The following is a 22,540-nucleotide window of genomic DNA, read 5'->3' on the forward strand; positions in this document are numbered from 1 at the left end:
AGAGAGACACCCCAGCTGTGTGTCCCATGGAAAAGCTTCACTCAGAGAGGGAGTGTGGCTGTGCACCAGAGAAGCTACTCAAAAGACTCACCCTTCGATCACTCTCTTCAAAGGAGGTTCTGTTTATGAATGAAAAGTACAAAATCCTCAGATCAAGCAACCTATCCAAGTCTACAGAATGAATGGAGACTCTTTCACAAAGACCATCACTGAGTTGGGCAAACTGATTTTTCTCCTTTCCCCCAAACGAGTATGAAAAGTAAATGTCTTGTTTATAATCATTAACCCCCCCAAAATCAAACAAAATATACAATATGGCCCTTCAGCACAATCCAACTGCATTCATCCCGGCCTCAATTGAAACACAGCTACCTGGTCTACCTCCGGAGGGGAAGACCTTCTAGAGTAGATTTAGGAAACCAGGATATGCTAGCTTCCAATGAGGGACTCGAGTATATTGAATTTTATGAAAAATTCAAGGAATTACTCAAGGAGAATATTCACTAGGAGAGATTTTTTGTTCACCCGATGACTTCCAGAGCTGATCCCCAACTCATATGTGACCCAACCATGGCTGTCATGTTCACGATCACTTTCCAAGTTCTCAGCACTAGATCCTCGTGAGGTTTGGCATTATTCCCTGTCCCAAAGGCTCATGATCTACCCCTGCGTCCTCCCAAGAATTGCCGTTGGGGATTTAGTTAGTATGAAGTAGATTCCTGGACTAGGGGAGCCTGGGAGACTCAGTCAGTTAAGCATCAGGTCATGATCCCTGGGTTCTGGGATTGAGACCCACAATTAGGCTCCCTGCTCAGCAGGGCTCCTGCTTCTCCCCACCCCCGCTGCCGATGCCCCTGCTCATGCTTTCTCCTTCTTTTAAAAAATGAAAGAACCTGGACTAAAGTTGCTCCACTTGAATTCCTACAGTAGCCTGCCCCTTTCTAAAGCTATCTGTTGAGTTCCTATACCCTGCAACCTGAGGGGGTCAGTGCAACTGACACGTGGGCTGTGTCCCACGAGTGGAGACTCACGCGACATAGTTGATGGCACTAAAGGTGTTGGTCAGTTGGCGCATGTGTTCTACTTTGCGCAGCAGAACATCAGGGTTCTTCGTCTTAACATAATCCAAGAAATTAAATTCTGTTTTGTGGTCCGTGGAAAACTGAACGGCAGCAAACTAGAAAAAGAAGGAAGAAATGAAATATCGCTTCATATCCCTTCCTATTTGTCTGCTCCGATCTATTTCTTTTTTTTTTTTTTTACTTTTTTTAAAGATTTTATTTATTTATTTGACAGAGATCACAAGTAGGCAGAGAGGCAGGCAGAGAGAGAGAGAGGGAAGCACACTGCCTGCTGAGCAGACAGCCTGACAGGGGGCTCGATCCCAGGACCTGGAGATCACGACCTGAGCCGAAGGCAGAGGTTTAACCCACTGAACCACCCAGGCGCCGCTCACTTTATTTTTAAGTAATCTCTATCCCCAACATGGGGCTCAAACTCATAACCCCGTTGCCCTTCCAACTGTGCCAGTCAGGGGCCCCTTCTAGTCAATTTCTTATCTGGGACCTGGTAACCCAACCCCACATTCCTGCCTCAGAGCATTTTTTGAAAATGAAGTAATATATACACAAACACAGAACTGAAATTAACTAAACCCCTGACCCCTTATGTAGTACCATCTGCTAAACTCCATTCCTCTGGGGATGGTCCTGCTGGGGACCCCGCTAAGCTGGGCACAGCCGGTTGGGCCCCACACGCCACTCAGCTGAGCCTAGGCCAGTGAGAATCTGTTCTCCAAGAGTTTGAAATTTGCAAAGGGCGGGGTTGGTGGAGAGGATGAGAAAACCCTCCTGAAAATTTAACTTGTGAGCTTAGGAGCTTTCCACAGGCCCATGTGATCCAAAGAAGCTGAGGGAGTCAGTGTGTGGAGAGAGAAGAGGGAAGCAAAAGCCAGAAAGAAACAGAAATGAGAACTAACGAGAATCCCAGACACTTTCTACTTCCTAGTTTCTTGTCTCTTCCAGAAGTCCAGTCCAACTACGCCTTTAGGTTCTGAAGACACCTCATAGTAAATTTTTTCTTTTATGCCTTAAGTTAGCTCAAGCAGGCATCTATTGCCTACGATCAGGAGAACTAATTAATATATTTACCTGGTAGGAAGAGTTGCTGAGTTTCTTCATCACATCCTTCATGAAGTCCACAATTTTCTGAAATTCATCTGTCTGCAAGCTCATTGAGCCATCAAACAGGAACACCAAGTCCACGTTGCCCTTTATACATTCTAGAGAAGCCAGACACAAAGGGACTCGGTGAAGTGTCTCCATGGGTTGGCGGGTCCATGCTGTTTCCATTATACGGGCAGCTACGTGGGAGAGATTTTTACTCACTGAATCCCCAGCTCCTTACCCTGATAACCAGGGCGCCCTTGCAGCACAGGACCCTTCAGATTCTGGTGGAAAATGTAACACAAGCCACTTAGGTAGACATTCTGGTCACACGTCCGAGATAGCCCAGGATCACATGCCTGAAGGAAGCAAATGTTCAAAAAAAGGGGTGGGGTGGGTCTTCTTCCTCTGTGTCTTCTGGGCCCCCTCAGCCAAGAACAAGAACCTTCAGAGTCACCACCCCCTGACCTCACTCCCTACAACCAACAGGTGACCGAGGCAAGGTAATTCTGCCTCCACGTCTTATAGCTGCCTCTCCATCCCTACTACCAAAGCTGTGTGCCAGGGGAGGCTCACTGCCTACAGGATAGAGTAAGCTCCTGAGCTGGGCATTCATACTGTTTACAGTTGGACCCTCTCCTACATTTCCAGGCCTATCCCCTTCCATTCCCAATCACATCTTGTTTTTAAGGCAAATCACCCACTATTTTCAGAATATACAATATTATTTCTTTCATTTATGACGATCTTTCCTGCCAGACTGCAATTTCTCGAAAGTCCGGGCTCATGTTATCTTCATCACTCACTTGTCTGACCCTGAAGGAGCCTAGCACGTTGGCTGGCATGTAAAAGTAGCGAAGTAAACAAGTCTCAGTCAAAGCTAGCTAAATGCTTCACTTAGCCAGCCGCCTTTCTCTCATCCACCTGTGTCAGCAGACACTGCTGGGGTGAACTGTCAAGACCAGTGGGCTTGGGACCAAAGGGGAATTCGATTCTCATCCTGGCTCCACCTCTTTAAAACCATGCGACCTTGGTCAAGCCTCTTAAGCCCTTGGGTCTCGTTTCCTTGTGTGTAAAATGTGTATAAGGATCCCTGATCCTTCCCGAGTGTACTGAAGGTTAAAAAAGAGAACTTTAGGGATTTGTGCATCACTTCCCAATTTCTGGGCATATGATGCAGACTCGTACTTATTTAATGCTTTATTTACTTCAAAATATTTTTTTTATTTAAATCATAGCCTCATCTCAAGAAATCTGATCCAAGACATCATTTATTTGATGTGTCATATATTTTTCCCAACAAACTATTAAATAAAAATATAATTATAAAACGTGAAAAGTCTGTGTACCACCAAGATTCATCTCTGTATGTCAACGGCCACAGTTCATATTTGGAAAAAGAACGACATATGTAAGGTCTCAAAAATAGCTCATACTTGGGTTTCTAATAAACGTGGATTGAATCGGAATCTCTCTGATGCCTGTAATCTTCTATAGGATCTTTACTCAACTTTCCCTTCCTTCTTTTCCATCTGTCTTTCTTAGCATGGAACTGATATCACACTACGCAAGATTCTTACCAAAAGCTTTCCGCTTGTGAAGTCTGTCGCCAAGGTCATTCCCAAGTACTTGGAGGTATAACTGGAACCTGTAGGCAGCGGGAGATGGGTCTGGAGGAGCTTAGGTAATCCAGGTGTGGTGGGCTGAGCCTCATCTTCACTGGGACACCATTCCTCCCAGGCCCCTGACCAGTTACTCACCACTCAGGCTTACTGGTAGGCAGTGGCCAGAGTCTGGATGGCACTGATAGAGGTTTCCTGTGCTGTTCCCCTCACCTGGAGCTCCCACGACAACCCTGATGAGAAATCTCACCGGTGAGATGGAATTGCCCCGTCTTCCCCCACCCACTCCTACCCATTAGGGGTTTCAGACCCACAAATATCTCAGAACATCGCAGCTAGTCCTTTCAGGGAGGTTCCTCAGCCCCTACCTCTTCCCTATCGAACACATCAAACGTCTAGAAAGTTAAGAATCTTTTTCATTCATAGTCTAGAAAAACTGAGGACCAGAGACTGATGTGCCAGAAGGTCAAATTATGAGTTCATTCAATGCGTCATCAATTCAAAAGTCATTTATGGGGGGACGCCCGTTAAGTGGTTAAGCAACTTCAGCTCAGGACACGGTCCCAGGGTCCTGGGTTAAGCCCTGCGTCGGGCTCCCTGCTCACTGGGGAGCCTGCTTCTCCCTCTGCTCCTCCTCTCTGCCAGTGATCTCACTGTCTCTCTCAAATAAATAAATAAAACCTTTCTAAAAAATCACTTATGTCATATTGACTACTTGCTAGGCTGGGGCATGTACTAGGGATGAGGGAGAAAAAGAAAGACCCCAAATCCCCGCGGTCAAGGCGCTCTCTGTCTAGTCAGAGCCCCCATGGGGAAGCTGCAAGTGTGGCGAAGCCTTTTAGGGGCCGCGATGGCTCCCCTGTACCAGCACCCGGGTGGGGAGGTCCTCGCTCTCGCATGGGAGGCCTCGCTGCTGTTCCTGAGAAATCCCACCGTGACTCTTCCATCCAGGAAGACCCTGGGGCCCTCCCGGATCTGGCCCGCCTCGGGTGCCGGGGTCCTGGTGCCCTGCCCTGGCTCTGCGGGGCCTGGGGCCACAGCTCACCCGTCTCCAACCTGCAGGACGCGGTACCCGAAATGCCTCCCGGCGGGTGGGAAGGAGAAGTTTCGCACGTGCCGCACTTCCAGATTGTAGCCGGCGGCCCTGGCTGAGGGAGACCGGGGGGTGCGGTCAGCCACTTCCCGCCGGCCACCCCCCTGCACGTGCCCGTGAAGACCGGGCTCCTGCTCGGGCTCAAGCCACGAGCTCCGGAGGCAGAGCCGGACCTTCCCCCTTGGGCTTCCCCTTTCAGGAACTTGACTCCCGGGGAGAAATCTGGAAGCAGCGACGCCTTTACCACCCAGAGCCCGCTTGACCTCCCAGCAAAGAAGGAAGGATGAGGAGGCGGAGGTCCGTGGGACAGAGGCAGAGGGAAGGGGCCCCTCAGGCCATGGGGTTGCCCCTGGCAGGGTGCAGCTCCCTACACACCCACTTCTCCTTTGGGCCTGAGAGCCGGGACCTTGGCCTCAGGCTTCTGCCACAGAGTCACGGTTTCAGGATCCCCCGTCTCTGTGGCGCTGCTTCTCATCTAAGGCTCCCTGAGTGCCCACGCCGCCGCGCACCGGGCTTCCTTCCATCAGCTCCCGGACTCCCCCATGTCACCCCCGACCTGAAGCAGCCCAAGCATCGTCTACAGGGCCCCAACTGTCCCTTTGGGCTCCACTTTCCTTCCAGGCCTCGGGCTTCCTTCCGCAGCATCCTGGATGGCAGAGAAGCCGCCCGGCCATTTGTTCCATCAAACGGACGGAGGCGCAGAAAGGGGAAAGGGCCGTGCCCCCGGCGGGCCCAGACCCCAGCCACGGCTGCAGGTACCCATTAGCCACTTGCCTCCTTTTAAGACTGCGCTCCGCTTCTCTGTTGCCACCTGCGTCTCCCTGCTCCGTCTCCCCCCAGAACGTGCCTCAACTTTGGACTCTGGACTTCCTTGCCTTTCCCTGTTCCCTCCAAGATTCCTGAGCCTCGCGGTCACCTACGGCCCGTCCCAGCCCACGGCGGCTGCTCGTTTACTCCAGTTCCACAAAGCCCTGCTGTGTCTGGCCACACATACATGTCCCTTCCCGTCCCGGCCCCTTCCCCTCGCCTACCAAAGAGAAAAGGGCCACACAGCAGTAGCCTCATGACGGTGACGCAGGAGCTCATCTTTCCAGCGGCTGGAGGGACCGAATCCAACACTCTGGTTTCAGGGAGTCCTGGGGATTTGCTGGCAACCCAGGCAGGGTGAGAGAAGGAAATGATGATGCCCCAGGGCCTCCTACAGTGGGACTTTCTCACACAGGCCACAGGCTGGTGACACTGGGTGGGGGTGAGCCTGCAGGGGTTGTGAAACCACAGGGGTTGAGAGGAAGTATAAGCAGGTTAGAGACACTTCCTGTGCCTGCCCGAGTTTTCACAGCATCCAGGGGCAGACAACCAGTAGGTAGACGTCTGCTTGTCCTGCCCAGGAGCGGCTGATCCCTTGTCTTTCACCAACACGCAAACCAAACTCTATAAAGCTCAGCAGAAGACTCGCCGAAGAAGCCGTGGTACAATCATAAATGAATGCCACCAAAAGAAAAACGGGGGGGGGGGGCGCCTGGGTGGCTCAGTGGGTTAGGCTTCTGCCTTCGGCTTAGGTCATGATCCCGGGGTCCTGGGATCAAGCCCCTCGTCGGACTCTCTGCTCAACAGGGAGCCTGCTTCCTCCTCTCTCTCTCTCTGCCTGCCTCTCTGCCTACTTGTGATCTTTCTCTGTGTGTCAAATAAATAAATAAAATCTTAAAAAAAATGAGAGCGAAAGGAAGAAAAAATATATAAGGTAGGAAAAGGGAAGAATGACCTAGTTTTCTCCTGACATTACAGGATGCCCATAATGCACCGACGGAGAAAAAGAGCAAGTTACAGATGGTGTATTTAGTAACTTATTTCTATTCGAAAAAACAGAAAAAGAATATCCACAGAACAGGAGAAAATATTTGCAAATCCTGTATCTGCTATGGGACTTGTATCTAGAATATACAAAGAACTCTCGTAACTCAACAGTAAAAATATAAATGATCCAGCGTTTCAAATGGGCAAAGAATTTAAATACACATTTCCCCGAGGATGATATATAAGATTTTATTTTATTTATTTTAGAGAGAGCGCGAGCCTGCAAGTTGGGGGAGGGGCTGAGGGACAAGCAGACTCTCCACGGAGTGCGGAGCCTGACACGGGGCTCAGCACAGGGCTCCTCCATCCCAGGGACACGGAGATCATGACCTGAGCCAAAACCAAGAGTCACATGCGTAGCTGACTGAGCCCCCCAGGTGCCCCCGGGTGATGATAGGTCAACAGGATGATAAGGCAAATAGCAACTCACAGAGAAAAGACGTTCAGTATCATCAGTCCTTAGGGAAATGCAAATCAAAACCAAAATAAGATGCCACACGGCTAGAATAAGAAAGAAAGAAAAGAACACAGATCGATGAGGGTCTAGAGAAGTTGGAACCCCTGCACATCGCCAGACGATGTGAAACGGTGTTGCTGCTGTGGGAAACAGTCTGACAGGTTCTCAAAAAAAGTTAAACATAGAGTTACTACCCAACCTAGCAATTCTAAAAGAATGGAAAATGGATGTTCATACAAAAATGTATCCATGAATACTCATAGCAGCTTATTCCTATTAGCCCCAAACTGGAAACAATGCAAATGTCTATCAATCGATGAGCAGATCAAGAAAATGGACTCTATCCACACGACGGATTATTATTCAACCATAAAAAGGAATGAAGCACTGATCCATGCCTTAAAAGGGACAAACCTTGAAAACCTTACACTAAGCACATACTGTGTGATTCCATTTAAGTGAAATGTCCAGAATGGGTAGATCTACAGAGATAAAAAATAGATTAATGGAGGGGCAACTGGGTGGCTCAGTGGGTTAAGCCTCTGCCTTCGGCTCAGGTCATGATCTCAGGGTCCTGGGATCCAGCCCCGCATTGGGCTCTCTGCTCAATGAGAAGCCTCCTTCCCCCTCTCTCTCTGCCTGCCTCTCTGCCTACTTGTGATCTCTGTCTGTCAACTAAATAAATAAAATCTTAAAAAAAATAGATTAATGGTTGCCAGGATGGGTGGGGGGCGTGGGGAATAAGGAGTGACCGCTGATAGGAGGGACTTGTATCTAGAATATACAAAGAACTCTCCTAACTCAATAGGTATAAGGTTCCTTTTTGGGGTGGTGAAATGTTCTGTAATTAGTGGTGATGATTGTGCAACTTTATGAATATATTAAAAACCACTGAATGGGGCGCCTGGCTGGCTCAGTCGGAAGAGCATTGACTCTTGATCTTGGGGTTGTGATTTTGAGCTCCATGTGGGGGTAGAGATTACTTGAAATTTAAAAAAAAAAAATCGTTAAAATCCACTGACTTGTACACTTATTTTTAAATGGCAAAGTTTGGGGCACCTGGGTGGCTCAGTCAGTTGAGTGGCTGCCTTCAGCTCAGGTCATGATCTCAGGGTCCTGGGATTGAACCCCACATCAGGCTCTCCACTCAGTGGTGAGTCTGCTTCTTCCTCTGCCTCTGTGATCTCTCTTGCTTTCGCTCTCTCTAATAAATAAATAAAATCTTTAAAATGGCAAAGTTTATGGTATGTGAATTCTATCTTAAGGGGTGCCTGGGTGGCTCAGTGGGTTAAAGCCTCTGCCTCCGACCCAGGTCATGATCTCAGGGTCCTGGGATCGAGCCCCGCATCAGGCTCTCTGCTCAGCGGGAAGCCTGCTTCTCCCGCTCTCTCTGCCTGCCTCTCTGCCTACTTGTGATCTCTGTCTGTCAAATAAATAAATAAAATCTTAAAAAAAAAAGAGAGAGAGAGAGAGAGAGAAAGAAAATCAAAAAGGAAGTGGCTCAGTCCCTTAGGCATCCGAAGCTTGGTCAGGGCTCGGGTCTTGATCTCAAGGTTGTGAGTTCAAGCCCCACAATGGCCTCCACACTGGGTGTGGAACCTACTTAAAAAAACGAAAGAAGGGGCGCCTGGGTGGCTCAGTTGGTTAAGCCGCTGCCTTCGGCTCGGGTCATGATCCCGGCGTCCTGGGATCGAGTCCCACATCAGGCTCCTTGCTCAGCCAGAGCCTGCTTCTCCGTCTGCCACTCTGTCTGCCTGTGCTCACTCTGACAAATAAATAAATAAATAATCTTAAAAAAAAAAACAAAAAAACGAAAGAAAAGAAAAATAGGAGTTGAAACTGTGTGTGTGTGTGTGTGTGTGTGTGTGTGTAAAATCCAAAAGGACACACAACCAAACTCCGAACAGTGGCTATTTCTAAAAGAATAAGGTTTTCATGTTTCTGTATTGTCTGAATTTTTTTTTAACAATGAGGATGTATAACTTATGTAATTTTAGAAAATAAAAATAATTAAAAACACAACAGAATAGAGGAACTTGTATTTGTTTCTGGGAAAGTGGGAAGGCCCTTCAGATTCTCCCCGTGTTGTGAGGAAGTCCTGTTTTGCTCGCAAGGCCCCTTGCAGTGTCGCGGCCTGTGGGCTGTTTTTGCAGACACATTATCTCTCATCTGCTGGTAGGTGGCTGCAATGTGAGAAGTTGCCTCCTGATACTTAGATAATATCAGGTAGTCTTTTTCAAATTCAGCTAAAATCAGATAATTCAGGCTGGCTCCTTTGATCCTCTGTCTGACAGTTACAGTTTGTATTTAATTAAATTCTTTTGTGTCCTTCTGAAACTACAAAAAAAGAATACACATTTAAAAATTCAGACACAGGGGCACCTGGGTGGTTCAGTGGGTTAAAGCCTCTGCCTTACGCTCAGGTCATGATCTCAGGGTCCTGGGATTGAGCCCCACATCAGGCTCTCTGCTCAGCGGGGAGTCTGCTTCCTCCTCTCTCTCTCTCTGCCTGCCTCTCTGCCTGCTTGTGATCTCTGTCAAATAAATAAATGAAATCTTTAAAAAAAATAATTCAGACACCACAGGAGTGTGTAAAGTAAAAGGATGAACACTCTCTTTTAATATCCACCACCCCCCCACACACACACACATACCCTAAATCTCAAAAATAACCATTGGCAACAATTTGGAGCTGTACCTTCTTCATGACAGAAAAAAAAATTGTTAGTTCTAGTAATCAACCATACAGGTTGAACCTGTTTGGAAAAACTGTTAATTATCTCGCCACGGAACATCTAACTAGAATTAATAGTCAAATTGGCCCCTTCCAGAGTGAAGGTTTTCCTTTGGACTGTCTTCAAAATTTAAATTCTTTTTTTTTTAAGATTTTATTTATTTATTTGACAGAGATCACAAGCAGGCAGAGAGGCAGGCAGAGAGAGAGGAGGAAGCAGGCTCCCTGCTGAGCAGAGAGCCCGAAGCTGGGTTCGATCCCAGGACCCCGGGATCATGACCTGAGCCAAAGGCTGAGGCTTTAACCCACTGAGCCACCCAGGCGCCCCTTAAATTCTTTTTTTAAAAAGATTTTTATTTATTTATTTATTGGACAGAGAGAGAGAGATTACAAGTAGGCAGAGAGGCAGGCGGGGAGGGGGGAAGCAGGCTCCCCACTGAGCAGAGCCCAAAGCAGGACTCGATTCCAGGACCCCGAGATCATGACCTGAGCCAAAGGCAGAGGCTTAACCCACTGAGCCACCCAGGCATCCCAAAATTTAAATTCTTAAATTAGGGTGTAAGTGTATAGAAACTTCAGATGTATCAGTCATAACACCTGGAATAGAAGGAATTTGGGGGGGTGCCTGGGTGGTTCAGTGGGTTAAAGCCTCTGCCTTCAGCTCAGGTTGTGATCTCAGGGTCCTGGGATAGAGGCCCACATCAGGCTCTCTGGGAGCCTGCTTCCCCCTCTGTCTCTGCCTGCCTCTCTGCCTACTTGTGATCTCTGTCAAATAAATAAAAAGAAATCTTTTAAAAATATAAAAAATATTTTTTAAAAAAAGAAGGAATTCAGGAAATGATCTCAAGGTCATCACTGCTTGGGTTGTAGCTTAGCTTATGCTTCAGTAGGCAAACATGCTCATTTACATATTTATCAGATACTGGTTTTCAGTTTAAAAGGACAGAAGAATGGTTTTTTTCCCCTTCTGCTTGAGGACTGTAAGGTTGAGGAAGCTATAAAAGCGTAAGGAGGCCCCCAAGGATTCTAGGGTGTCATGGCTCCATGTTGGAGGGAGAAGGTGACTTCCCTGAAGAGCCGGGGTGCAGAGATCTCAGGCTGGGGCCAGGTGGGGAAGTGCTGAGGCACGATTTTCCTTACACACACACACACACACACACACACACACACACACTCTTCATTAGTCCTGGGCCCTCATCAACCCTCACTTCTCTGAGGACCCACTCAGGTCTCTCTAGTCCATTCCATTTGTTCAAATCCCCCCCAGTTCCCATGGGAACAATTTACAACCACTACAGCTCTTTCTTCCTTCACTCTCCTGCCTCTAGAGAAGGTTCCGCCTCCTGGGGAATTCCAAATTAACCTCAAGAAACCTGAGCATGTCTCTCTTAGGCTTTCAAAACTCAGAGGAGTGCTCCTTTTGCATACACAAGATCAGATCCAAGTTTATCGGCATGGCTTTCAAGGGCCTCATTGTCTCCCCGTACTCTGTGCTCTAACTCAGCTAGCCCACGACTCATCAGGGTTTAAACAGACCAAGTATCTAGAGACGATTCTATGAAACTCAGAGCGTCGGCCATATTGCCACCCCGTCTTGAGGAAATGGGCTTCAGTAGGTGCTTTCTGCTTGATGTTAGCTCGCCTGCATCAAATGAACAGGATGAAACCGATTGTGCTGGGGCGCCTGGCTGGCTCAGTTAGTGGAGTGTGTGCGACTTTTGACCTCGGGGTTGTGAGTTTGAGACCCACGTTGGGTGTAGAGATTACTAATCTTAAAATTACTTAAAAATAAAATTACTTGGGGAGCCTGGGTGACTCAGTGGGTTAAAGCCTCTGCCTTCAGCTCGGGTCATGATCCCGGGATCCTGGGATCGAGCCCCGCATCGGGCTTTCTGCTTGGCGGGGAGCCTGCTTCCTCCTCTCTCTCTCTCTCTCTCTGCCTGTCTCTCTGCCTACTTCTGATCTCTGTCTGTCAAATAAATAAATAAAATCTTTAAAAAAAATAAAATTACTTAAAAATTTTTAAAAATAAAATAAATAAAAGGAAAAGAAACTGATGGTGCTGGCATGGCAAAGAGACAGCTGGCCACACCCAAGGTCAGTGCTCAGGGTGAAGGTCGCCTCAGATAGATTTAACCCAAGAGATGCCAGCTCTCTTTGGGATGGCTTGATTGTTCCACTTACCTAACAGTTCCAGTGTTCCATGCAAGTGGACTCAAACATATCATCTCATGGGGGAGTGACAAATGAGACTCTCAACTGGGAAGTTCTGGGGTACCCAGAATCTGTGCACCTAAGATGCTCTCAGCAGCCTGGATGGCTTAGATCTTTTGTGTCCTTTGTCAGGTACAATGAATTCAGTTATGCCTTATTTTTCTAAGTGTTCATCTGAAAACAATGAGAATTTTCTCTTGCTCCACTCAAGAGAGGAAACAAGACTGTGTGTCTGGCCATTTCTCGTCTTCATCACTGCTCATTCCCTGGCCCGAGCTACCTTGCTCAAAACCTTCTCTTGCTCAAAACCCTCCAGTTTCTGTTCTGAAGGGAGCCAACTGATTGCTAACCTGCCACCAACTTATTTAATTTCATACATTAAGTTAAATCTATTATTTAATTTGGGCCTCCACTTTTAACTCCCCAACCTCTCTTTCTTGGACAATACAGCTTTTTGCTCCTAAGAGTCTAGACCCTGGAAAGCAAAAGCCTCTTCATTGTCTTTAGCAGCACGAGGAGCCCCAAGCATTCACTCATCAGTAGATATTTGCTGACTACATATTTGTCTACTAGGCTCCACGCACTGTATTTAGGTACACTATTCACTGTATAGCGAATATACATAGCAGTGAATAGCGATGACAAATAATAAAGCTGTCCTGGCAGAGTTTATATTGTAATAGGGAAGATGGACAATAACCCAGATGAATAAGTAAATGGGGTAGTGTAAGTAGAAGCCTACAGGTGCTAAGGAGCAAAATTAAAAGGAGATGATGCAGGAATGAGCCATGAGGCTTTCTTGGGAAAGCCAAGCAAAAGAATGGCAAGTGCAAAGGCCCTGAGGCAGAGGTATGATGGAATGAGCAAAGAGCCACGACAGCAGTGTAGTTGAAAAGGAGTGAGCAAGAGGGGCACTGGGTTTCAGAGAGACAGTGAGATGACTGATAGGTTAAGGCTTTCTGGGCTATAGAGAGAACTCTGGCTTGTATTTTGAGTGAAATGGAGAAGCACTGGAGGGTTTTGAGCAAGAGAATAAAATGATCTGATCTATATTTTTAAAGGATCTCTCTGGCTGCTATGTGGAGAGCAGACTATAGCAGAGACAAGCTTAGAAGCAGAGGGACCATTTAGGGGACTGCCACAAAGTCTAGGCACAAGGGGGTGGCAGCTCGGGCCAGGGAATGAGCAGTGATGAAGATGAGAAATGGCCGGACACACAGTCTTGTTTCCTTTCTTGAGTGGAGCAAGAGAAAATTCTCATTATTTTCAGATGAACACTTAGAAAAATACAGAAACTGGAGGACGCAGAGGGGATGGGCCAGTTCGCAAGGGAGGGGAGAATGGTGCAGACATACAGAGAAATGGATGTCATGAGAGAGAATCGTGAGGTCTACGAACGAGTGGTGGTGATGGCCTGGAGGGCTGCCGCCGTTCCTGACGGCCTCCTTAGTTCCAGGGCGGCCGTGCTGAGCCCTTGCCCTTGTGGTGCTTAAATGAATACAAGGTTGCATTACGCAAGGGCATGGCAGCGGGGAGCCTCTGAGCTTGCTTGGGGACCATGGGCTCCCGGCTGATGTAGATGGCAGCAGGAAAAGCAAGCCGGGGCCTCCCCCGTCCCCCACCGCCCCAATCCACCAGGCCCGACTGCCTACAAACCCAGGACAAACCAGGGCAAAGTTCTCTTCTCAGATTCACCCCGAAGACTTGCTGGTGCAAAGGCAGCTGGTTGCCATCCACAGCAGCCTGCTAGCTGGGGCTCCCCACCCACCACTTCCTCCTGGGTGAATGATACAGGCCCCTTTGGTCAGGTTGGTTCTAGCAGAAACATCTGGTTCATCACAGTGCGCTTTCCCTTGCTTCCCACCTGCCAGGAAGTTAGAGGGAGAAACTACCCGGGGAAGGAGACTGGGCCTCGCGGGGCAGGGGAGGTCACAAAGGCCCCCCCGAGGGCCCCAGAGTGGGTGGGGCTGGGAGGCCACCCCCCTCTTCCATGGCTCTTATGATCGCATGGCTAGGGGCACCAGGGCACTCTAAAGTTCTAGAAACTCTACTTGGGATTTTCTGAGGGAGGGCTGAGCCGAACGCACCACAGGCAGGGGTTTTCTGCCAGACGGCTCTCTTGCGTACTCGCGGGCAGGCCATGGAGCTGACGGAAAGCGAACGAATGCATTTGGCTAAAGGGTATCACAAAGCCCTTAGAAAAACCCAAATACCACCAGGTCTTCCAGGTGGCTGGAAGAGAGCCCCCTTCTCCACCTCTTCAACAAGGGCTGAAGGTTGTCCTTCGGTGCCGACCTCAGCCCAACTTTCCACATGCTCCAAATTTCTCAGCAAAGAGAACGCGGCCGAGCTGGGGTGAAGTGTTCCCCTGTGGGAACCAGCTACTGCCAAGGAAACAGGGTCCCAAACCCAAACCAGCCTGTGGCCACCTCACCCCAACCTTGGAAGTGCTTCGTTACCTGGGGCCAGCTCAAATCCTACTCCACAACTTTCTTTAGCTTCAGGCCCTACTCTTCTCCCCTCAATCTTTCATCAGCCTTTGCCTGGAACCTGCGTTCCCCTCGCCGCTTCCGGAACCTTCCCAGCCCTGAGGCCGCCTGGCAACTTCTTTGTGCCATCCTTTAGGATACCTTGGGTTAGAAGTGTTGTACTAGGGGGCCTGGGGAGCTCAGTCAGCTAAGTTCCGACTCTCGGTTTCAGCCCCGGTCATGACCTTGGAGTCATGGTCTTCGGATGGTGACCTTGGGGTCGTGAGATGGAGCCCAGCGTCAGGCTCCGCACTCGGCAGGGAGTCTGCTTGGGAATCTCTCTCTCCCCCTCCCTGTCCCTCCCTCCTTTCTTTCTCTCTCTCAAGTAAATAAATAAATAAGTGAAAATCTTTTGAAAACAATAGTAACAAAATTTCAGATTTGAAAGGACTCTCAAATATCACCTAATTCAACTTCGGCCTACTGCACCCAAGTCCCTTATATCCTATTTCCTAGTGAATCTTCTACCAGGTTCTCCTGCCAGCCCTCCAGAGACAGGATGCTCACGACTTCCCAAGGAGGTCCGCTGCATCTCCGTCGGCTCTGCTCATAGGAACATAGTTTCTCGTATTACGTGTGAGCTTGCCTCTCCGTGACTTCCATGCTTTAGACCCGGTTCTCTCCCGCTGAAACGCCCGGGACAAATTCCTTCTCTTTCCCATCTGGAAGCCTCTTCAGAAGTGTGGACGGAGCTTATCAGTCTCTCTTCCAGGCCGAACAAGTATATCTAATATCCCCCTTAAGACAAAGTCTCAAGTCCTCTGACCATCCCAGGAGGAACACGTGCTAAAGCGATCCTCCTAAAATCTGGTGCCTTGAAATAAATGCAACGAAGATATTCAAGGAAATACTTTTTTTTTTTAAAGATTTTATTTATTTATTTGACAGACAGAGACCACAACTAGGCAGAGAGGCAGGCAGAGAGAGAAGGAAGCAGGCTCCCCGCTGAGCAGAGAGCCCAATGCGGGACTCAATCCCAGGACCCTGAGATCATGACCTGAGCCGAAGGCAGAGGCTTTAACCCACTGAGCCACCCAGGCGCCCCTCAAGGAAATACTTTAATTAAAAAAGGGAAAAATAGGGACATATGGGTGGCTCAGTCGGTTAAGCATCTGCCTTCGACTCAAGTTATGATCCCAGGGTCCTGGGATCGAGCCCTCCATAGGGCTCCCTGCTCAGTGGAGAGCCTGCTTCTCCCTCTCCCTCTGCCTGCGACTCCCCCTGCTTGTTCTATCTCTCTCTGTGTCAAATAAATAAATAAAATCTTTTTTTTTAAAGGTTTTATTTATTTTGACACAGAGAGGCACAGAGAGAGAGGGAACACAAGCAAGGGAGTAGGAGAAGCAGGCTTCCTGCTGAGCAGGGAGCCCAACGCAGGGCTGGAACCCAGGACCCTGGGATCATGACCTGAGCCAAAGGCAGATGCCCAACAACTGATCCACCCAGAGGCCCAAATAAAATCTTTTAAAAAATATAAAAGGAAAAAATAAATTGAATATCTAACAATAATAAGAAGTTGGTTATACCAGTTAAGTAAACCCATTTTATGAAATACTACTCAGCCTTTAGCAAAATATCGTAGATTGACATGTACTAGCACAGAAAGATTGTCATGCTGATGTAAAGAGAAGAAAAGCAAATTACTGGTGTGTGTTACATCTTTATTATTATTATTATTAAGATTTTATTGATTTGAGAGAGAGAGCACAGAGGTGAGCTCCAGATATCAGGGCATCAATCTCGCACCTTATTCACATTCTTTCCACATATTCATTCAACAAAGTTCTCTAAGGCCTTCTCTGCACCAGAGCCCATGCTGGGCGTTGAGCTCCTGGAATCCAGTGAGGTGTGGTTCTAGGTATGAGGACCTCACAGATGTCAGAGAAAATCTAGTGTGATAATTGCTAAAACAAGGAAATTTCAGGGTTATAGGGTCACAGGGGAGGGATTTCCTGGTCTTAAAGATAATAGGATTTGTTGGGCATGAAGCGCTGAGTAATTAACAGTGACTGGTGCAAAGGCCCTGAGGCAGAGAGAGCTGTGCTGTGTTCTGTCCATCCCACACCCTACTCTACCCTAGTCCAAGTCGCCGCCATCCTCTGCCACAGCATTCCCTTCCTGTCTGTCCTTGATACAGCAGCCAGAGTGATCTTTCAAAACCACAAATACAACCATGCCACCTCCTTGCTTAAAACCAATCCTGTGACTTCCCCTTTCTCTTAGGAAAAAAATTACAAAATTCCTTCACATGGCCCACTGGATCTTTTTAAAAAAATATTTTGCTTATTTATTTGAGAGAACGAATACATGAGAGAGAGAGAGAAAGGGTGTAGACAAGCAGGGGAGGCAGAGAAGAAGCAGGTTCTCTGCTTCTTTGAGCCCCATGGAGGGCTCAATCCTAGGACTCTGGGATCATGACCTGAGCTGAAGGCAGAGGTCTTTACTGACTGAGCCACCCAGGCATCCCAACCTTGGGGGATAGATGTTCCATCTAATCCATCAGGAAATCTGTTGGTTCCAGAATTCCCAAAATATGGCCACTTATTATCTCCGATGCAACCAAGTCACCATCGTCTGTCCCCTGGGTTTTTGCCAACCCAGTCCACTCTCACCCCAGCCAGAGTGACCATGTGACCCTTCTGGTCTAAACCATCCCATGGCTCCCATCTTACCCAGAGCCAAAGCTAAAGGCCATGCCATTATCCAGGGGCCCTGCACATCCGGCTCTTCTTTGCCACTGTGATGTCACCGCCTCCTCCTCTCTCCCTCACCCACTTGTCACCAACCACACTGGCCTCCACCCAACTCACGAGGCTTGCTCCTCTTGGGGCCTTTGCCATGGGTGCTTTTCTGCCAAGAATGCTGTTTTGCCAGGTTATCTCATGAGTCCCTTCCTCAGCACCTTCCAAATCACCTTCTCACTCTTTATCTCCCTCTCCAAACCTTCCATTCTCTGAGTTCTGCCATCACTCTGAGTCTCTCTCTGTCCTGCGTCTCTCCTGTTATGGCAAGCAGTAACTCAGTATGGCTTCTCACATTTACCCCAAAGGCAAAGATGAAACTTCCTGCCCCATAAGGTGATGGAAGATGGTTAATAGTGTGAGGGGCCGTGAACATGGGTGTCAGTTCTGAAGTTTCCCAAGGTACAGCCTATTGCTGGCAGTCCCACAGGACAAGCCCAGGGGAGGTGGGATTGGGAACTGAGGCTGTGCCTGGCCTGGTTCTGGCTCAGGGTCGGGGGCCTACGATGGCAACACTGACCTGGATGTTGGGCCAGGGTGGTGGGGTCTGAGACCAATGGGGAATATTTTGACCTCTGGGGTTTTACTGCAGAGTAAAGTCAGATTATATCAGTCCTACAAAGACCTGTAAGGTGCTATGTCCTGTGCCATCTTCACCAATCTTGTGACGCACCTGTATGACCTCATTCCCTTCAGCTCTCTCCACTCAGTGTGTACCAGTCATCCTGGCTGCCTTGTTGCTCCTAGGATGCCCCAGGTATATTCCTGCCTCAGGACCTTTGCACTTGCCATTCTCTGCTGAAACACTCTTTCCCAGATATCTGCATGCTATACTTCCCTTTATTCAGATCTTTACTTCAAAGTCACATTCACATACCAGATTTCCTATCCTCCCTCTCTTCAGACTTCATTTTTCCCTCCCCGATATCTATTCCTAACTAATAATTGATCTTACTTATTGCGATCTCTTTCCATTAGTATGTCAGCTCCGTGAGGACAGGGACTTCTGCCTGGAATTCACTGTTATAGCTTCAATATCTAGTGCACCAAAGTTTTCAATAAATAGGGGGCACCTGGGTGGTTCAGTCCATAAAATGTCCAACTCCTGGTTTCAGCTCAGGTCACGATCTCAGGGTCATGTGATCAAACCCCGCCTCAGGCTCCACATTCAGCACAGAGTCTGCTTCAGATTCTTTCTCCCTCCTCCTCTGCCCCTCCCTGCTTGTGCTCTCTGTCAAATACATAAAATCTTTTTTTAAAAAGTTTTCAATAAGTATTTATGAATGATCCCAGCAGGGGTGTTGACGTCTATTTTTTTTTTAAGATTTTATTTATTTATTTGACAGAGATCACAAGTAGGCAGAGAGGCAGGCAGAGAGAGAGGAGGAAGCAGGCTCCTCGCTGAGCAGAGAGCCCGATGCGGGACTTGATCCCAGAACCCTGAGATCATGACCTGAGCCGAAGGCAGCGGCTTAACCCACTGAGCCACCCAGGCGCCCCGGTGTTGACGTCTATTAATGACGGATTATTTTCACCCATTATGTCATTTCTTACTAGAAATACTAGGAATGATCCCGTTTTTGTTTTAAAAAGTTAAGAAGTAAAAGCAAGAAGACAGCACACAGCCCCGCTTGACCTGGAGGGGTGACAGGGCGCCCCCTGGAGTTCAGTGTGAGGTAGTGGCTCCCCTCACACCTTGAAGGAAAATATCTAAAATTCACTCTACTAAAATTCACTCTTCTCTCTGAGAGGAGGGATTTAGAGTTATTTAACTTTATTCCTTTTTACTAAGCTGCATTTTGTGATTTTTCTCCAATGACAGCATAATGATTGTGTAATAAGTTTTTTGGCTTAGTCTACAGAGTATGCAACTCTTGATTTCAGGGTTGTAAGTTCGAGCCCCACCTTGAGTGCAGAGATTACTTAAAAATAAAGACTTTAGGAAAATTAAAAAATAAAAATAAAATAAAATGTTTTTTAAGTGCATTAAACCAAAAAAAAAAAAGAAAGAAAGAAAAGAAAAGAAAAGGTCTACTAAACTCATTGAAGTATTTTCGGTATACTAGAAAAACACTGAGTGTATAGTTTACCACACTTTAAAAATTCTTTAAAGTGTGCTGAACCTGGGGCACCTGATCGGCTCAGTCAAGAGAGCATACAGCTCCTGACCTTGGGGTTGTGAGTTTGAGCTCCATGTTGGGTGTTGAGATGACTTAAAAATAAAATCTTAGGGGCACCTGGGTGGCTCAGTGGGTTAAAGCCTCTGCTTTCAGCTCTGGTCATGATCCCAGGGTCCTGGGATCGAGTCCCGCATCGGGCTCTCTGCTCAGCGGGGAGCCTGCTTCCCTCTCTCTCTCTGCCTGCCTCTCTGCCTACTTGTGATCTCTGTCTGTCAAATAAATAAATAAAATCTTTTAAAAAATAAAATAAAATCTTAAAAAAATAAAAACATAAAGTGTACTGAACCTTAAAGTGTAGTGTTATAACTGGAAACTATCATAATAAGAAAAAACTAACGAGCATTAGCCCCATTGCTTTTGTTGTATGTGAAAACCAAATGAAAGGCTCCTATTCAAACCCTCTTATTCTTTAAAACCTCTCTCCTTTGTCTGCTTTCCCACCTCCAGGTTTGTACTCTTGCAATCTCTGACCCATAAGTTTTAACCCAAGCCATAAACGTGGTTCAATGGCTCTCTTAGTGAAAAACAAGAACAAGATAAAAGGAATGCTTTCAAATGCTCATGATACAGTCACAAGGATCAACCTCGAGAGGCACAAGCGTCTGCCGCCTGCTCAGGTCATGATCTCGGGGTCCTGGGACTGAGCCCGGAATTGGGCTCCTTGCTAGCGGGGAGTCTGCTTCTCCCTCTCCCTCTGCAGCTCCCCCTGCTTGTGCTCTCTTGCTTGCTCTCTCTTCCTCTCTGTCAAATAAACAAATAAAATCTTGAAAAAAAAAATCCAAACTATCATAAATGCCAAGAGGAGAAAGTTCAAAGAACAAAGAGAGCATATAAACAGGGGCACCTGATCTAATCACATTTTAACCCAGGTGAGGTGACTACAGATGTAAGCAGATTTCATTTTTCCCTTAGTAATAAGAAGATCTGTCACAGGTACAATGTACTGAACACTTTTTTTTTTTTTAAGATTTTATTTATTTGACAGAGAGAGAGAGATCACAAGTTGGCAGAGAGGTAGGCAGAGAGGCGGGGAAGCAGGCTCCCCGCCAAGCAGAGAGAGCCCGATGCGGGGCTCATCCCAGGACCCTGAGATCATGACCTGAGCCGAAGGCAGAGGCTTTAACCCACTGAACCACCCAGGCGCCCCCTATACTGAACATTTGACAAAGAAGGTTTCATAGTTGAGATTTTCATATGATCCTTATACCAGATCCTAAGCAGAGATGCCCCTCATAGAAGGGGAAACTAAGATGTACAAAGGTTGCATCTCTTCTTTAAGGGCAGACAGCTCACTGACAGCTAATCCAACGTTCAGAAAAAATCCAGAGGTCTCTTGCTTCCATATATCTTGTTTTTTCATTATTTCGTTTACCTTTTAGTATTTTTAATTCTGAAATATAGCACCTTTTCCTTTTTTAAAAAATGTTGACATGCAGTTTACAAAAAGAGCATGGGAAAAATAGATGTGCATGGTTTAAAGAACATCATGTAACTACACCCCAGACCAAGAACAGAAAACGGAACCCTAGGCCCCCTTCCCCAGAGATAATCCCTATGCTAAATTTTGTTAATCATCCACGCTCTCTTTTTTTTTTAATTTTTAATTTTTTAACATATAATGTAGTATTAGCCCCAGGGGTACAGGTCTGTGAATCGCCAGGTTTACACACTTCACAGCACTCACCATAGCACATACCTTCCATAATCCAACCACCCTCTCCCTACCCCCCACCCTGGCAACCCTCAGTTTTTTTTGTGAGATTAAGAGTCTCTTATGGTTTGTCTCCCTCCCGATCCCAACTCTCTTACTCTTAAAAACGTTTTTTTTTTAAATCATTTTGCATCTCTTATCAATATATTATTGCTTTGCCTGGTGTTAAACTTTGTATAAATGGCATCTTAGTTTATGGATTCTTCTGCAACGGGCTTCTTGCTCCCAACATTTTTTCTTTGAGATTATCCATATTGATGATGTCTAGACCTATCATTCATTTTCACAGATAAACAATATCCCATTGGGTAGTTATACGACGGATTTGTTTATATTTATATTTATTATGCGTTCCCTGTTAACAGACACACGGAAGACCAGTGTTCTGGCCTTCCAGTCTTCCTTTTCTTTAGGAAGACAAAGAGACTTGTTTTTATTTTTTTAAAAAAATTCCAAGATGTTTTAAGTTTTGTGATTTTAAATTCCAGCCCCTACTACATCCACATTAACAGTGGTGTACAATACTAGGTTCTGTCATTTATGTTAAGCTTACCAACGGCCAGGAACCATGTTAGGAGTTTCACACATATTTTAAAAATTTAATTCTCATAAACACTCCATCTGGTGTCTATCATTATCTTCAGGTGAAAGGACTATTTTATAGGAAGTGAAAGTGGGGTTCCTAGAGGTCAGACAATTTGCCCCAGGTCATTAGGAGAGCCAAGACGGCAACTCAGTCTAATTTTAATGTTTGAGTTTCTTCCAGTTTACTCCATGCCTTCACACTGGAGAATAATAAAAGCTAAATGTAATGACTTACGAGAAGAGCTATAAGTATCTCCTATATTTTTACATTTTTTAAAGATTTTATTTATTTATTTGACAGAGAGAAAGATCACAGGTAGGCAGAGAGGCAGGCAGAGAGAGAGGGGGAAGCAGGCTCCCTGCTGAGCAGAGAGCCCGATGTGGGGCTTGATCCCAGGACCCTGAGATCATGACTTGAGCGGAAAGCAGAGGCTTAACCCACTGAGCCACCCAGGCACCCCAGCTTTTACATTTTTAACTGTGGTAAAATATACATAACATAAAATTTACCACCTTATCTCTTTTAAGTGTATAGTTCAGTAGTGTTCATTCTTCACATTGTTGTGTAATCAATCTCCAGAACTCCTACATTCTTGCACGTGTCTCCTGGGGCACCTTTGCAGGAGTTTCTCTAGGGCATGTTTTATGGCTAGAAC

General features: G+C 46.9%; 1 protein-coding gene across 2 annotated transcripts in view; it reads right to left on the reverse strand.

Annotated features, from left to right (window-relative positions):
* Window positions 1–6,094, reverse strand: part of LOC122895665 (integrin alpha-L-like) — a 38,333-nt gene extending 32,239 nt beyond the window's left edge. For both annotated transcript variants that reach the window (XM_044233220.1, XM_044233219.1), the window contains exons 1-7: window positions 5,912–6,094; window positions 4,833–4,935; window positions 3,926–4,020; window positions 3,746–3,813; window positions 2,407–2,524; window positions 2,151–2,281; window positions 1,032–1,177 (exon numbers count right to left, since the gene is read on the reverse strand). In XM_044233220.1, the coding sequence (XP_044089155.1) occupies window positions 1,032–1,177; window positions 2,151–2,281; window positions 2,407–2,524; window positions 3,746–3,813; window positions 3,926–4,020; window positions 4,833–4,935; window positions 5,912–5,966 (716 nt within the window). In that variant the 5' untranslated portion in view covers window positions 5,967–6,094. The remainder of the gene's footprint in view (window positions 1–1,031; window positions 1,178–2,150; window positions 2,282–2,406; window positions 2,525–3,745; window positions 3,814–3,925; window positions 4,021–4,832; window positions 4,936–5,911) is intronic.
* Between the last annotated feature and the right edge of the window lie 16,446 nt (window positions 6,095–22,540).

Source organism: Neovison vison, chromosome 14 (genome assembly GCF_020171115.1).
Source record: "Neovison vison isolate M4711 chromosome 14, ASM_NN_V1, whole genome shotgun sequence".
NCBI lineage: Eukaryota > Metazoa > Chordata > Mammalia > Carnivora > Mustelidae > Neogale > Neogale vison.